The sequence below is a fragment of the Olea europaea genome, chromosome 1 (assembly GCF_002742605.1).
Source record: "Olea europaea var. sylvestris chromosome 1, O_europaea_v1, whole genome shotgun sequence".
NCBI classification, from domain to species: Eukaryota; Viridiplantae; Streptophyta; class Magnoliopsida; order Lamiales; family Oleaceae; genus Olea; species Olea europaea.
Genome location: NC_036237.1, coordinates 30,438,634 through 30,454,119, shown reverse-complemented (window position 1 = coordinate 30,454,119; position 15,486 = coordinate 30,438,634). Strand labels below are relative to the sequence as shown.

Below are 15,486 nucleotides of genomic sequence, written 5' to 3'. Positions count from 1 at the left end.
GATGAACAGAGAATGTTTAAAATGAATGGACAACGGTTGAAAGCCTATTGGGGAGGTGACTATTCCAATGAGAAGATGACCGTACCTCTTAATAGTGCAGAGTAGCCTGAGCAACAAAGTCGAGCTATAGACTATAAAAATAGCGCTTATTGGGAGGCAACCTAATTCTCTTCACTTTTATTTATTCCGTTTTGTTGCATTAGATTAGGATTTTTATATGTTTTCTTTATTGTTTGGTGTGTTAGATAGATTAGTTGTCATCCATTCATTGCTTAGTTGTTGAGTCAATGCACAGGTCACACAATTTCATATTTGTTTTACACAAGTTTAGGGGAGTTCAATCACTCCAGACATGCAATTGGAGGGCATCACAAATATCTAGTTAAAAAAAATGAGATGTTACAGTCATCGAGGCTGAAATGTGTAATTTTGGGTACAAGAATGACTTATTTATAATCTATTGATTCCCACATCAATTGCATATTTTTCGATCATAGTGGTAAAGGTATTAGTTTGGGAGTGGAACACGAGTGGTCGGGGTCGGTTTAAACCAAAATGAACCTTTCGAGATTGGCGTTGAACTTCTATGTCATAATCGTTTTGCATATTTCTAAACTATATTATGTCTAGAATTCAATCGGGGGTGGGTATGGAGAGTCAGTTATTAAAAAAAAAAAGTTTAACCATGCGTACGCACCGGCTTGCAGGCCGTGCGTACGCACGGTTGGCAGATTGGCAACCCCAGGCCAATCTGCTTGGGCTGTGCGTACGCACGGCCCAAGCTATGCGTACGCACAGTCGGGTCGGGTGAGGGTTTAAATCCCTCACCCAAGCACATAGTCCCCACACATTCCCCCCTTCCCCAAACACGCAACATTCATCTTCTCTTCCATAACCATCGCCTTTTTCTTCCAATCCCCTCCCCTATCTCTTGGGTATTACAAAATTAGCACATTAAAACACTTTGCATATCAAAGTCCTCGAGTCAACTTCTCTACTTGCCAAACAACTCGAAGGTAATGTGTTTCTTTGCGAACTCTTTGGCTACAATTTTTTGTTCATTAACATACAATTTGATGATTTTTTTTTTTATTGTGGAGGTTGGGCTTAGGTAGATGGTGGATTTTGTTTAATTTGATGTTAACATTGGTAGATTCATAACAAAATAGGCATTTGGACATTCTTTCTACAGCATTGCCCACAATGTGTTCGTTTAATTGTCCCAAATACTCATTGGTCTACATTTTAGCTTTGAATTTTTGCACAACACTTGGGCTTTCCTCAATTTCACGACAACTTATACTTGCTCGCATCCACTCTATTATATAACTTGAAATTGGAGAGAAACTACACGTTGTACTTTCCACCCTTTCCACCGCCCTTCTGTGTTCTTCCCCACACATAGCACTACACTTTGCTCTTTGTTTGGTACTCATGGTATTCTCTTGATAACAATTACTTAATTGCTTATTTTGTGCCTTTTGCAGGAATGCCTCCCAAATGCACATGCGACGCTCCATCCACTTCAAAGGGGAAAGGCAAAGCCTCTTCTTCGTCCAACCTGGGCCACTTTCGAGTTGATGAAGGTAGCGTGTGAAGATTCCTAAGCCCCTAGCATAAGCTTCGATTTGAGCAAATAGTCACCAAATGGACTGTTTTACCCGAGCGGGAAGTGGTTTTGGAAGATTTTCCGGGGTTTGAAATTGAGACATTAATCCATCGTACGGGCTGGGAAAAGGTGATAGCTAAACCATTTGCTATTTATCCTACACTTGTTCAAGAGTTCTACACAAATTTCAATTTCTCCATCGACGAGCCTGGGAGCGATCACCAGCACTGAACCTGGGTGCGGGATAAATGGTTTATGTTTACACCTGAGGTCATTGATGAATATGTTGAATTGAATCGAGAAGGAATCATCCCGATACCACCAGAGCAGAATTGGTGTTAGCACATGTTTTGTATGGAAGAGCAGATGCCTGGCCGCTCCATCGATCGAATTTCTTATACAATAATTTAATTGAGTCCCTCATGGTACTCATGATGTTTGTTTGCCACAATGTTGATCCCTCCAAGCATCGTTACAAGTTCGATCACACTAAATCTGCTTTGCTCTACCATCTAACTAGAGGACTCAAATTTGACTTGGGCACTCACATCTATGATCTGATTTGTGCCCGTGCTGCTGAAGTAGACCTACGACACACACTCATATTTCCAAACCTTATCTATGGAATATGTAGGGCTTACGGAGTGCAGCTCCTACCAGCTGAGCAAGCAATACATCCTACTGTCCCAATCAACATTCTCTACGCCCAAAACTCTTGGAGAAAAGTCAATCAGTACAAACAAGGATGACAAGATAACTAGGATGAGGCAGGCCATGAGGATGAAGTTGACATCCAGCCAGACCCGCAACATGAGCTACTAGCTAATACCCCCGTACTACGATAGATGTTTGCGACGATGACCGAGCTGAGTAGGGATGTTCAACAGTTGCAGCAATCATTTACCGCCCTGGATTTACGGGTACAAGATATGCAAACTGACATTGGGATTGTACGAGCCAGCGTGAGCAGGACTCAAGAAGATGTCTTTGATTTACGTCGAAGTACTGATAGGCTAATTGGGTGGTTGGACCGTTATACTGGAATGATGGATGGCAAGCAATTTCGAGCTGATTAGACATACGACATGGTCCGTAATATGCAAATCAAGATGGGCCAGCAATCTGCTTTGATGAGGGAGATTCTTTCCCGTCTACCTCCACTGCCACCTTCCGATTGACCATGGGAGTCTTAGTTCCTTTCGCACCCTCCTTTTTGCATTTTATCCTTATTGTGGTACATTGAGGACAACGCACCGATTAAGTTTGTGGGTGATTGAATCTTTTATCTTCACGTTTACTTCTTTTCGCATGATTTCGCATGATTGGTATGTTTTATCTTTATTAAAAAAAAATTTAACTTTTGTGTGTTGTTTTTAACTTTTGTGTGCTTGTATGGTTTGGATGGCCTTGCTGGCAATGATACATATATTGGAACTGTGTAATTAATTAAGAACCATGGTTGAAAGGATTGCTGCGTGGTACCCCCGGACCGAAGTATGCCGTGCCAGCGTACAACATCGTAGCGTAGAAGAGAAATCGCCTAACGGAGTAAGCAGTGTGGAGGACGTTCTGTGTCTATCCAACTCGCTCTTGTCCAGTAATGTACCGCTTTTCAGATGCAAATAGATCTCTCTACTAGAAAACCGAAGGAGCACACAAAGGAGAAGGGACTCACCAAGCAACAACTACGTTGTTTGTGTAAGCGGAATCGAGTTTCAAATCATAAGATGATGAAGTGACTGCACCAACGAATCAAGCTGAACACATGTTTGATCCACTCTACGAAATGAAAGCGAGATCTTGCAAAACAACCACGCAACGCCCGGATCTGCAATAATGGCTATGTAGGTAAGGGGATCAGCGCTATGATCGCTTTGAGTTCTGCTCGAAGTGTGTATGCTTACGTACGAGTTGCTATTCAGCCCTAGATCGGGTTCTGGGTTCTTCCCTCGAACTCCGCGAAGGTATTTCGTAATGTAAAGCTAATATAAAATAGATTAAGGATCAGGTCGGAGGGTGGGTGTAGCGAAATAAAGCAGTTGCACCATATATATATATATATATTATAATTTGGGAATGAGCAGGTGCATGAAACAGAACACACACCAAGTGCCAAGATTAAGCCTCGAACAACTATTTTGGGGACTTATACCTTTGACAATGAGTCATTAGCTCAATCGAGTCTTAGAAGCCGAAGTAATAAAAAATATGGGAGAATCCTTATGAGTCGAGATGTGAATCTATATTAGTTAAGATCTATCCAAATGAGAGAGGGTAAGGATTAGAATTAGCTAAAAATCAACCTTAGTGCATACCTCGGGAAAAGTGAGCAAAAATCATGAGTTTGGGGGTGTGTATCTTACGAGCGAGGAAAGGAAATAATTGACTACTGCAGGTTAGGAATCAAACCAGTTATTAGTATTGTGATGTTTACATGAATATTCACACACACACTATAAGTTTCACATTGAATAAGGGGAAATTAATTTCAAATATGTAATTTGGACACTTTTCAAAGTAATGACACAATTATCCAATCCTGAGACTAATAGCATACCATCTAACCAAAGTTTAATTGGATCGGGCTATAAATTGTTTGAGGACAAACAAATGTTCAAGTTTGGGGGTGTTTGATAAGTGTATTTTATACACTTATTTAGGCCATTAAAATTGAGTATTTGTTAAAGAATTTGATGGAATATGGTTTAATCCTATTTATATATTGTGTGTAGGTTACAATCAATGGAAGATACGAGAATAAAGAAAATAAGCAGGAAAAACGACTCAATTACATCAAGGCAAAGTTTGGGGACTAGAATGCAATAATCCAAAAGTTGAATGGGACCAAAGAACAATGAGTTGAGAACACCAAGAGTCAATTGGAGTTGAAGAAAAGCTAATGGGACAAGAAATTTTGGGAAAGAACCAAAACACACACTTCAGAAAGTTTAGGGACCAAATTGTAAATTGGCCCCCTAAAATAGTTGAACTGTGCGTACGCACGATTGAAAAAAATCCAAAAGTTGAATGGGACCAAAGAACAATGAGTTGAGAACACCAAGAGTCAATTGGAGTTGAAGAAAAGCTAATGGGACAAGAAATTTTGGGAAAGAACCAAAACACACACTTCAGAAAGTTTAGGGACCAAATTGTAAATTGGCCCCTAAAATAGTCGAACTGTGCGTACGCACGATTGAAAATTTTAACTTCCAAAGCTAAATTGATGCTACCATGCGTACGCACAAAAATGTACCATGTGTATGCATGGTTTAATTCCGACAAAAAAATTATGTTTTCTTATTTTATTTTGGAAAGTCTTTGTTTACAATTTTTTACACGATATTTATACCAAAAGTCGACAAAAACACGGGGAACCTAATTTTTATGAGATTGGAAGCCAACAAAGAGGAAAAGAGAGTGGGATATACGTTGAAGAACAAGACTTCATCACTTGGATCCGTAATTGAAGGCATAAAGTGGAGGATTTCAGATTCTTTTCATACTTTAATGATTCGGGTAATGTCGTTCTTTTATTTTTCCTGTTTTTCCTACATTAATATGCTAGGCTAGATATCTTATATCTTTGTATTGGATGGATGACAAAACTGATTGACTCCTAATTTTTAATTCAAGACTTTATGTTTTTATCTTAATTCTTGTGTTGTGGTTTCTATAATATGCATATCTATATTATTTTAATGTTTGCGCACCATTAAGACAATAAGTTGTTTATTCAAAGTGTTGGAAAACTCATGGTAGGTATAACACCGTTATTGAAACGCATGGACAATGAATGTTAGGAATAATATTTGTGACATGTGCAATCATGTGTGATAATCCTATACATCAATGCGTGTTTACCATATGAATTCGGACTAGGAATATGATCATTTCGTGGTAATCATAGGTTTATTATATCTTGGGAAAGAATAATGAATAAATGTGGAATTATCGATCGTCACAATTGCATGAGTTGAGATAATTGTCGTATGTTGAGAATTAGAGTGACAATAAGTTGTTTATTCAAAGTGTTGGAAAACTCATGGTAGGTATAACACCGTTATTGAAACGCATGGACAATGAATGTTAGAAATAATATTTGTGACGTGTGCAATCATGTGTGATAATCCTATACATCAATGCGTGTTTACCATATGAATTCGGACTAGGAATATGATCATTTCGTGGTAATCATAGGTTTATTATATCTTGGGAAAGAATTGCATGAGTTGAGATAATTGTCGTATGTTGAGAATTAGAGCTAAGAGTTGATCAGTGGCGTAGGAAATCCAATACATTCACTCATTTGAATTCTAAAACAAATTTTGCAAATTTTTAGTTATAGAACTTAATTAGCTACTTAAACAAACGTCAACTTTTATTAATCACACGAATTTAGTTATATCGAATACACTGGAATTAGACCTCATTCCCTGTGGGACAATAACTCTTTCATCACAATTGTTACTTGTACAACGAACCTATACGCTTGCGGAATTTTAACAAATATGTTCCAATCGGGATTTGTTTGAAACATATGAATCGGTTATGCAAGGTTTCGTTGTCATGGGTAAAAAGGATCTTTGTCAGGTAGCTGATATTGGTAGAGTTAGATTAAAACTAGTGGATGGAACATATAGAACAATTGATCATGTTCGATATATTTCAGACATGAAAAAGATTCCTATTTCGTTGTGTACTCTTTATTCAAAAGGGTACATGTTCTCTAGAAGAGGCGGAGCATTGAAGATTTAAAATAGTGTTCATGTTGTATTGGAGAGGTGAAAGAGGTCCCAGTTATCATCTTGCAAGGACAGGCAGAATTTGTGAAGAAAAATTAGCACAAATTTAGCATCATCGTAAAGATTCAATTTGGTATTGTACTTTTGGAATTTGGTTCGGGATCCATAATGAAGAATACTACTCACTTGAGTTTGAAGGATATGGGTATTTCTACTTTGCCACCATTACCTGCTATTCCATCGAATTCAACTGTTAGAGACAAGCCCAATAAATATAGGAAGTTGATTCTACTACAGTGTGTGTTTCGATGTTGTTTGGTAATTTCTAATTCTTTGTGAATTTTGGGAAATCCGGTGTTTGGGTTCATGTATCAATATTGGATACTATGAAAAAGGATAGGTATTTTTGTGTTGGAGAAAGCTTGGTTCTTGTTGAAGATTTCGAATTTTTCGTTTCAGTTGAATATGTTTTTCTAGGTAGAGAAATTTTGGAGTTTCATTCATTACGTCAGAATTTGTGTTGAATTTTTTTACCCAAATTAGGTTGGATTTTTTTTTTTTGTGGAAAATTTTATTTCCTTTATTTCACGTGATTTTTTTTTATCTTTTTCCATCTTTGTGGTACTTTTAGGGCCTGTTTGATTTGCCACATTTTCCATTTTTCACAAAAATGGCTTGTTTGATTACAAAATTTTCTTGGCAATTCCATTTCCATCTTTTCCCCCAAACATATGCATTTTCCATGAATTGGTTTTTATTTATTTATTTATTATTATTATTATTATTTTAACAATGAGAACAAATTTTATCCACAATTGTTAAAAATTTTATCTTCTTAATTGACAATTTTCATGAAAAATAAAGCTAGACGAACACCAAAAGATCAACATTTTTTCGGTGAAAAATTATACCAATCAAACACATTTAATTGACAATTCTAAGAAAAACAAACTCTAGGCAATTCAATTCACTGGAATTTATTTTATTTCCACCCAAATTTCATTCTTGCAATTTAACGAACCCTTAGGGTATAGCACGCATCCATATAAATATTAGGCGTTTTTTCACAAATTTTGTATTATTGAAATATAGAATAATTGTATAGGTATAGTTATTGTATTTGTTTTCTCCATATTCGTCAATTGAATAAAATACTCCGTTCATCTGTCAATTAATTATTTGCATTTTATCTTGTTGTTTGTTTGTGATCATATACTTCATATCATATTATCTCGATTCGTTTTATTTCCCAACATACTTATCTTAGACTCTTGTTTCTGCATTTAGGTAGTCAACATATTAAGAGATAAAATCGAATAAAGATTAAAAAAAAAAAACTATATATATCAAACAATATATAATGATTTATGCTACTTCTCTTATTACAAATTGACATTTTAAAATGAAATTTTATATCTTGATATTATATCAGTGTCCATTAAACTCATCGAAAAACTCATAACGAGCATATGGATTCCATTAATGATCTCACATGGAGAAGCATTGGAGTTAGGATGCCAGCAATTTAACTAGGACTATTTATGACATATTTTTCAATTTAAATAATTCACCAATGACTTCAAAATTTTGATAAATCGATGTTAAAATTTCAAAGAATCTTGGTTTAAAATTTTTTTATTAAGAGTATAAATTGTTGAAATTGAGTTCGTGAAAGAATGAATTTTAGAAAATGAGAAGTCAAACATAGATTAAATGAAAAAATAAAAAGTATATATTTCGCTCCTCTTAAGTCTCAATTAATTTCAAAATGTATTTTTCACTTTCATATTTTTAATTATACATTCTTCATAAAATAATATTACACATAAATTCAAATTTTTTCTTTTTTTTTAATTATGCATTTTTCAAATTCAGAAAATCACTATTATAGAATGCATTTTTTCTAGAAACTAAGCCCCTATTTAGTTTCCATTTTTTTTTTATTAAAATGAAAAATATGGCCGTTATCCATCACATTAAGTTATCAAATTTGAATTTCTATTTCTTGTGTAGGATCCGTAACGGCATATTTTTCGTTTTTATTCTTCAAAAAAGAAGAAACAAACGGGCGCTAATTATAGTGGAGCTCTAACAGATTAAAGTGTTTAGAATTTAAAGATTCAAATTAAAATGGTAGACACGAGGAAATAACGTGTTTGGGGAAGAACCAGTTCTTGAAAAACTATTTCTCGTCAATATAACTTGGGGTCGTATTCTTCACGCGTGCGCCTTCGCAGACCTTTCCTTAACAAGCCCATCACCAAGAACATCAAATTCAACATTCAAATTACCCCTAACCCCATAAATTTATCATCAGAAATCGATATCCAAGAGTCCCTTGTACGCCCAAATTCTTGATTCGCTCTCGGATCTATCAAAAAACCCACAAAAATCACACCTTCTATTGGAAAAAGTCGTATGCATATTTATATATGATTAGAAAGAATGTATAGCAATTTCAAGGAGCAAGCAATCGAGTACGTGCGACAAGCGGTGGCGGAAGACAATGCTGGGAACTACACGAAAGCCTTTCCTTTGTATATGAACGCCTTGGAGTATTTCAAGACCCACTTGAAGTACGAAAAGAACCCAAAAATTAAGGAGGCTATTACTCAAAAGTTCACGGAGTACTTGCGCCGGGCGGAGGAGATCCGGGCGGTGCTTGATGAAGGTGGGTCTGGTCCTGCTGCTAATGGGGACGCGGCTGTGGCCACGAGACCTAAGACCAAGCCTAAAGATGGGGGAGGGAATGATGGGGAGGATGGGGATAAGGAGAAGCTAAGGGCCGGGCTGAATTCTGCTATCATCAGGGAGAAGCCGAATGTTAAGTGGAACGATGTTGCGGGTTTGGAGAGCGCAAAGCAGGCTTTGCAGGAGGCTGTGATTTTGCCCGTGAAATTCCCGCAGTTTTTCACTGGTAATTTGCGTTTTCCTCCTAATTTTAGTTGCTGAATGTTTGACATATAGCTAGAGTTATTGAAGTTTATTATTATTTTTTGTTTTACTTGGAATAGTTCAAAGAATTAAGCATTGGCGTCATATAATTTGCTTGATGAAATATTAATAGTAATTCATCATTATCGTATAAGAAATTGCAGCACACTGATGTATTAGAAGGCATAATTTTGATCTGGGAGTAGCATGTATGTTCAAGTTCATTGCTTTATGGTGATGTTGATTGTTATATAAGTCAACTAATCCAACTTTATGTTGCTCAGATTGCAATCTGCAATTTTTCTAAACTGCAACAATGGTTCATCACGTTGCATTTATGTGTAATATAAACTACTTAACTAAAATAAAGTAGATCCAAATCAAAATGTCTGCAAGGTTCTCTTTGCATATATTTGTGCGCATCTTTTCAAAATGTCTGCAAGGTTCTCTTTGCATATATTTGTGCGCATCTTTTCAAAATGTCTGCAAGGTTCTCTTTGCATATATTTGTGCGCATCTTTTCAAAATGTCTGCAAGGTTCTCTTTGCATATATTTGTGCGCATCTTTTCAAAATGTCTGCAAGGTTCTCTTTGCATATATTTGTGCGCATCTTTTCAAAATGTCTGCAAGGTTCTCTTTGCATATATTTGTGCGCATCTTTTCAAAATGTCTGCAAGGTTCTCTTTGCATATATTTGTGCGCATCTTTTCAAAATGTCTGCAAGGTTCTCTTTGCATATATTTGTGCGCATCTTTTCAAAATGTCTGCAAGGTTCTCTTTGCATATATTTGTGTGCATCTTTGTAACTTTCACATGAACATCGAAGACCCTATAATTCATGGATCCGCCTGTGTGTATCAATACGGCCTCTTGGTCTTTCTATTATTTAAGCAGAAGCAGCTGGTTTCATATTTTTGATATGATAAGTTGTTTATCCGATGGGATGCTATATTACCTTGGATATGAAGCTCGATTTGGTTCATTTGGAATTCTTTGAGTGAATCTCTAACTACTGAGTACAAGTAGCATGACACAGGACAGCTTATTTCGGCAGATGATAGAAAATGTTATTTATGGAGTGTAAAGTACTTTCCTTCCAGTAATGGGCGTATTATAGATGCATAGTGATGATTAATTAAAGTAACCATGATCTATTAGGACTTCTTTATCTTAATATGGTTTCTAGCTCTACTCATGCTTTCTTCGATAGTTCATGTAGCAGATGACTTATTATGATCTGTGATATTGCGAGACTTGCTAGTTATCTTATAATATACCATTAAGGAAATTTCCTGTCTTTTGAGGAGTAGATGTCAGAACTGAAGAATTTGTAGTTTTTAGTTGGCAATTGTGGTTCCTCAGCCTTGTACTTTTGATGGGAGGTCATAGAAGTTGGACTTTCTGCTTGGCTAGTGTATATATTAATATTAATGATCTAACAAATTGTAAATAATTTATTTTAAGACAATGAAATTTTCCTAATTGGGTGAAAAGGTAAAGAGACAAGTTTTACTTATGCTATTCTGTAATGCTGATGAAGTACATAAAGGGTTAAAATTAAATTATATCAGTTTTCAACTTTTTATTTTTTCAGAAAAGAAATGAGAGAGGTACATATCCAGTGCTACAGAACACAAGTTGCTTTTCCATTTGAAGACTTTGTTAATAAATTCTATTCATGGAAATTTTGCACTCATAAAGTGTGTAAAGAAATGAAAGCCATTGCAGTGGCGGGGAGAAAGTATGGTTGAGATCTTGGGAGAGAAGCATCTTATTGCATTTCAAAAAGAGCCATTCATGATGACAAATTCTATTTTGACTTATATCAAAATGGATGGTGCAAAAATTGGAAAAATACATCAACAGGTGGTGAAGGGTTATAACAGAATTTAAGTTGTACTTGAATCCAACACAATCCCAAATTGCATCCACGAGTTGCTCTATTATAAATTTATTATGCAGTTTTTTTGTACTACAATTCTGTCTTTGTATTTTTGTGTAATGTGCTGATGTCAACATATTTTCTATTGGTTCTTATCTTCTATATGTTTTTGTTCATTTCTTTCTTGAGCATATAATAAGTTGTTGACTCTTTTTTCATGTTTATGGAAACAGAAGGCTTCAGATCAAAGCAAAAATAGTTGGTTCTCTAACACTATTTTGCTTATTTTCTCTGAATAATTTATGTTACAAAATCATTTGATTTTTGTCTTCTTGCACATATAATTTCCACTAGTTCTAAGAACTTACGTACGAGTGCCTTTTTCATATAAATTTTTTCGGAGAGAAAAAAATGTCCATCCTGACATCTTGTTTGTGTTAATTTTGTTAGTATAATAATACAGAATAGAGAATTTGTTCTAACAATACGAATAATATTAGTAAGCTTCTAATCCCCTGGCATACACGCAAAAAATGAGAGAGAGAAGAGGGAGAAAGAGAATGTGAGAACAAAGAACATTCCATCCTGTTTGGGTTAATTTTATTGACATCTCACTTCACCCCATATTTGGAGAAAATTGTTGCATGGCAGTCCTTGTTTTAGTTTATAATATAAATTTTATCTCGTGTGGTATTAGGCAAAAGGCGCCCATGGAGAGCTTTTCTTTTATACGGACCACCTGGAACTGGAAAGTCATACCTAGCAAAGGCTGTTGCTACTGAAGCCGATTCAACATTTTTTAGGTAACTTATCTGTACTAGTGCACCTCTTGAATCTATCATATATTTATTTTTTAAGGTGTTCGAAATATTGAGGGCTTCAAAAGGTTTTTGCTGAGGAGGCAATCCTTTTAAGAAAGCTCAGCTTGAGACTCTTTGCTCATATATTATGCTTTGAGAAATAGGTATATAGTTTGGCACTATGCCTCTGTCTATCTAAAATTATTAGTAACTTATAGCCTCCGTTTGGTCCCCATTTTGTTAAAGTGAAAATTGGTGGAATAGTGTTTTTTTGAAAAATAAGTGGTTGACAAAGAAGGAAATTTTTTTAATTTACGTGTAATATTATTTTATGAAAGATTGTGTGGTTGAAAATATGAGAGAAAAATGGAATGTAATCTAATGAAAATTAATGGGGGGCCAAACGGGGGGGTAATTTCCAGTCAAGTCAAACATTGATTTAACTGCACATTCATAATTATTACACATTTAATTATTTGCACATTTCTTGGGACACCCACTGCTAGACCTCTTTATAAGTTACTAATAATTTTACTTGAGCAAATACTATGATTGTTAGATAAATCATTCTTCTTTGCTCAACCATGAGGATATAGCAAGAATGAGGTAATGGAGGTTCTTATGCAAACTACTTGTGGAACAGCCAAATGAATGTTCGCTGTTGTTTAACTCCCTCCCTATGATGCTAGGACACGAGAGCAAGGCTGGAGTGTCCAGTTGACACGTAAACAATGCACATTGGACATGTCCAATACGATGGGTGGCATGTCCTATGTTTTTATGATCCAACGTGCTATCGACGTGAGATTGATTTGTCTGACATTGTCAGACCAATCTTTCAGTATCAAGAACCAAAAAAGGGCAAAAAATAAAAATAAAAATTAGGACAATATAAAACTACGGCAGATTTATTAAGAAAATGTGGATCTCCATTGTTTGTTCTTGGTGATGCTCTGAGTTTGATAGATCTACAATTAATAAATCTGATAGTGGGAAAGGATATAGGATAAAGATCTGGGGAAGTGGAAGTTGAGAGTAGACTGTTGAGACTAGAATCTCTCTGCATCTTTGCTTCGTTGCTCCCACCTTTCTTATTGCTCTCTTCTGGGAGGATCTGTTAAATGTCGAGTTGTTCTTCAGTTGTCTGAGTTTTTTTATTACTTTACCTTCCAGGTTTTGTCAACAATCCATGATGCTTGATGAGAATTATTTGATTCTCAATTTAGGAGAAATGCTTAATTGGTGCTCCTCTCTCTCATGCACACAACAAGCTAAGCATTTTCTCAATAAATTTGAGGTCTGCTGCATTAATACTTCTTCACCATTTCATTATGTTCGTGCTAGATCTATTGAGAGATCTAAAGCAATTAGATCTTTAGCAGCTACCAAAAGCCAAGTTAATTTTGGTTTTATGCTCCCTCCCTCTTCAAACTTGCTATGTTGTAATTGTGTCACTCTCACAAAAGGGGATCTCTTTAGATCAACGCAAAATGTGGTCAGTTTACCTAAGTCTTCCTTCAATTTCTCCTGAATTGGGGCCATTGGCGTATATTCTCGTTTGATGCTTGAAATTCAATTTTGAAGCATAAACAATGTTACTTGATTGACCAATAGGTGATGCATTTTCCTTCGTGCATGATTCCAATTTATTTATTTATTTATTTATTTTCCTATTTGGATGATTCAATTATCAAGCACTTAGGCCATAAAGTTGGCAAGTGCCAACTGTTGTTCTTTTGCAGTGTTTCTTCTTCGGACTTAGTTTCAAAGTGGATGGGTGAAAGTGAAAAGCTAGTTTCAAATCTTTTCCAAATGGCTCGTGAAAGTGCCCCCTCGATTATATTTGTTGATGAAATAGATTCCCTATGTGGCCAGCGTGGTGAAGGAAATGAGAGTGAAGCTTCCAGACGAATCAAAACGGAATTACTTGTGCAAATGCAGGTAGTTTTTCAAATTTGCCACATTTTATCTTTCTGATGAAGATGCTATTGTTAACATATTCTTTGATTTGAGAGCCTTTTTTCCAATAGTGATTGTTTTAAGTATAATATATTTTCCTGCTTATGTTCCTTATGGACTAGAAGAAATCAATATTCTTCTCTCATATTATTTTCTTGTTTCAATTGCTGTAGCTTCTCCATGTATTGCGTACCTGTACCATATCCAAAATAAAATATGAAGAGAGAGAATTGTTTCCTTGACCACACACAATGCCAGAACTTAGAAAGTGTTAATTAGGTCTCAGAGTTCAAAATAACCTTTCATAGCTATCTAAGTCACTTGGCTCACCTATAAGAATTGTTGATTCAATAGGCGTACACCCTAAACTTCCCATTTTCCAGTTGCTAATCCAATGAACTGTAGTTCACATGTAAAGTCATGGTACTGCAACTTACTGAGAGGAAATATTGTCTTTTCAAAAGGAAATGAAGAATTATGAAGCTGAGACTTGAAATTATACCTATCTTCTTTTTCCAATTTTTGCTTGCCAGTTAGTATTGATATCGACTCATACTACATCTCATGTGTAATATCAGAATTTTAATCTTCTATGAATTGGACCTGATCCTATCTAATTTAAATGTTTAGGGGGTAGGGCACAATGATGATAAAGTTCTTGTACTTGCCGCCACAAATACTCCTTATGCTCTGGATCAGGTAACAGCCAATTCCAATTATCCGCTGTCAGGACTGTAAACATTCTTGTTTAAAATTTTACAATATCGTATAGGCTATCCGGAGACGATTTGACAAGAGAATTTACATCCCTCTACCAGATTTGAAGGCACGACAACACATGTTCAAGGTATGACATTTGTTTTTCATCTTTTGCACCAAGATAAATGAACGTACTATAATTTACCTTTTGTTGCGGCCTGTCAAACTATGCAGGTTCATTTAGGAGATACCCCTCACAACTTGACTGAAAGTGACTTTGAAGTCCTGGCCCGCAAAACGGAAGGTTTTTCTGGCTCTGATATTTCTGTTTGTGTAAGTGTGTGCCTGATTTATTGCTTTTATCTTTTATAAATGGGCACGACTTATCACTAATTTGATTGTGTTTTTTCTTGAGTTTATAGGTTAAGGATGTCCTATTTGAGCCTGTACGTAAAACTCAAGATGCCATGTTCTTCATCAAGACTGCAAATGGTACGTGGATGCCGTGTGGACCAAAGCAACCAGGCGCAGTCCAGATAACTATGCAGGATCTTGCTGCAGAAGGTCTTGCTTCTGAGGTATGGAATGCGGTGACGATAAAGTATTTTCATAATTTGACAGTGGAGAATGTGTAATTTGGACACTTTTCAAAGTAATGACACAATTATCCAATCCTGAGACTAATAGCATACCATCTAACCAAAGTTTAATTGGATCGGGCTATAAATTGTTTGAGGACAAACAAATGTTCAAGTTTGGGGGTGTTTGATAAGTGTATTTTATACACTTATTTAGGCCATTAAAATTGAGTATTTGTTAAATAATTTGATGGCATATGACTTAATCCTATTTATATATTG

At 35.7% G+C, this 15,486-nt stretch overlaps 1 protein-coding gene across 1 annotated transcript; it reads left to right on the top strand.

Annotated features, from left to right (window-relative positions):
• The first annotated feature begins 8,591 nt into the window (after window positions 1-8,591).
• Window positions 8,592-15,261, top strand: LOC111400663 (protein SUPPRESSOR OF K(+) TRANSPORT GROWTH DEFECT 1-like). The gene is made up of 7 exons (XM_023028058.1): window positions 8,592-9,268; window positions 11,866-11,971; window positions 13,711-13,909; window positions 14,558-14,626; window positions 14,700-14,774; window positions 14,861-14,959; window positions 15,049-15,261. The coding sequence occupies exons 1-7, from the start codon at window positions 8,797-8,799 to the stop codon at window positions 15,259-15,261; spliced, it is 1,233 nt and encodes a 410-aa protein (XP_022883826.1). The 5' UTR covers window positions 8,592-8,796.
• The last annotated feature ends 225 nt before the right edge of the window (window positions 15,262-15,486 follow it).

Bases quoted from the DNA above. Each gene is read 5' to 3' on its own strand.
- LOC111400663 (XM_023028058.1), top strand. From the start codon at position 8,797: ATGTATAGCAATTTCAAGGAGCAAGCAATCGAGTACGTGCGACAAGCG. The intron at 14,627-14,699 runs GTAACAGCCAAT...AATATCGTATAG, and splicing joins CTCCTTATGCTCTGGATCAG to GCTATCCGGAGACGATTTGA. The intron at 14,960-15,048 runs GTAAGTGTGTGC...TTGAGTTTATAG, and splicing joins GCTCTGATATTTCTGTTTGT to GTTAAGGATGTCCTATTTGA.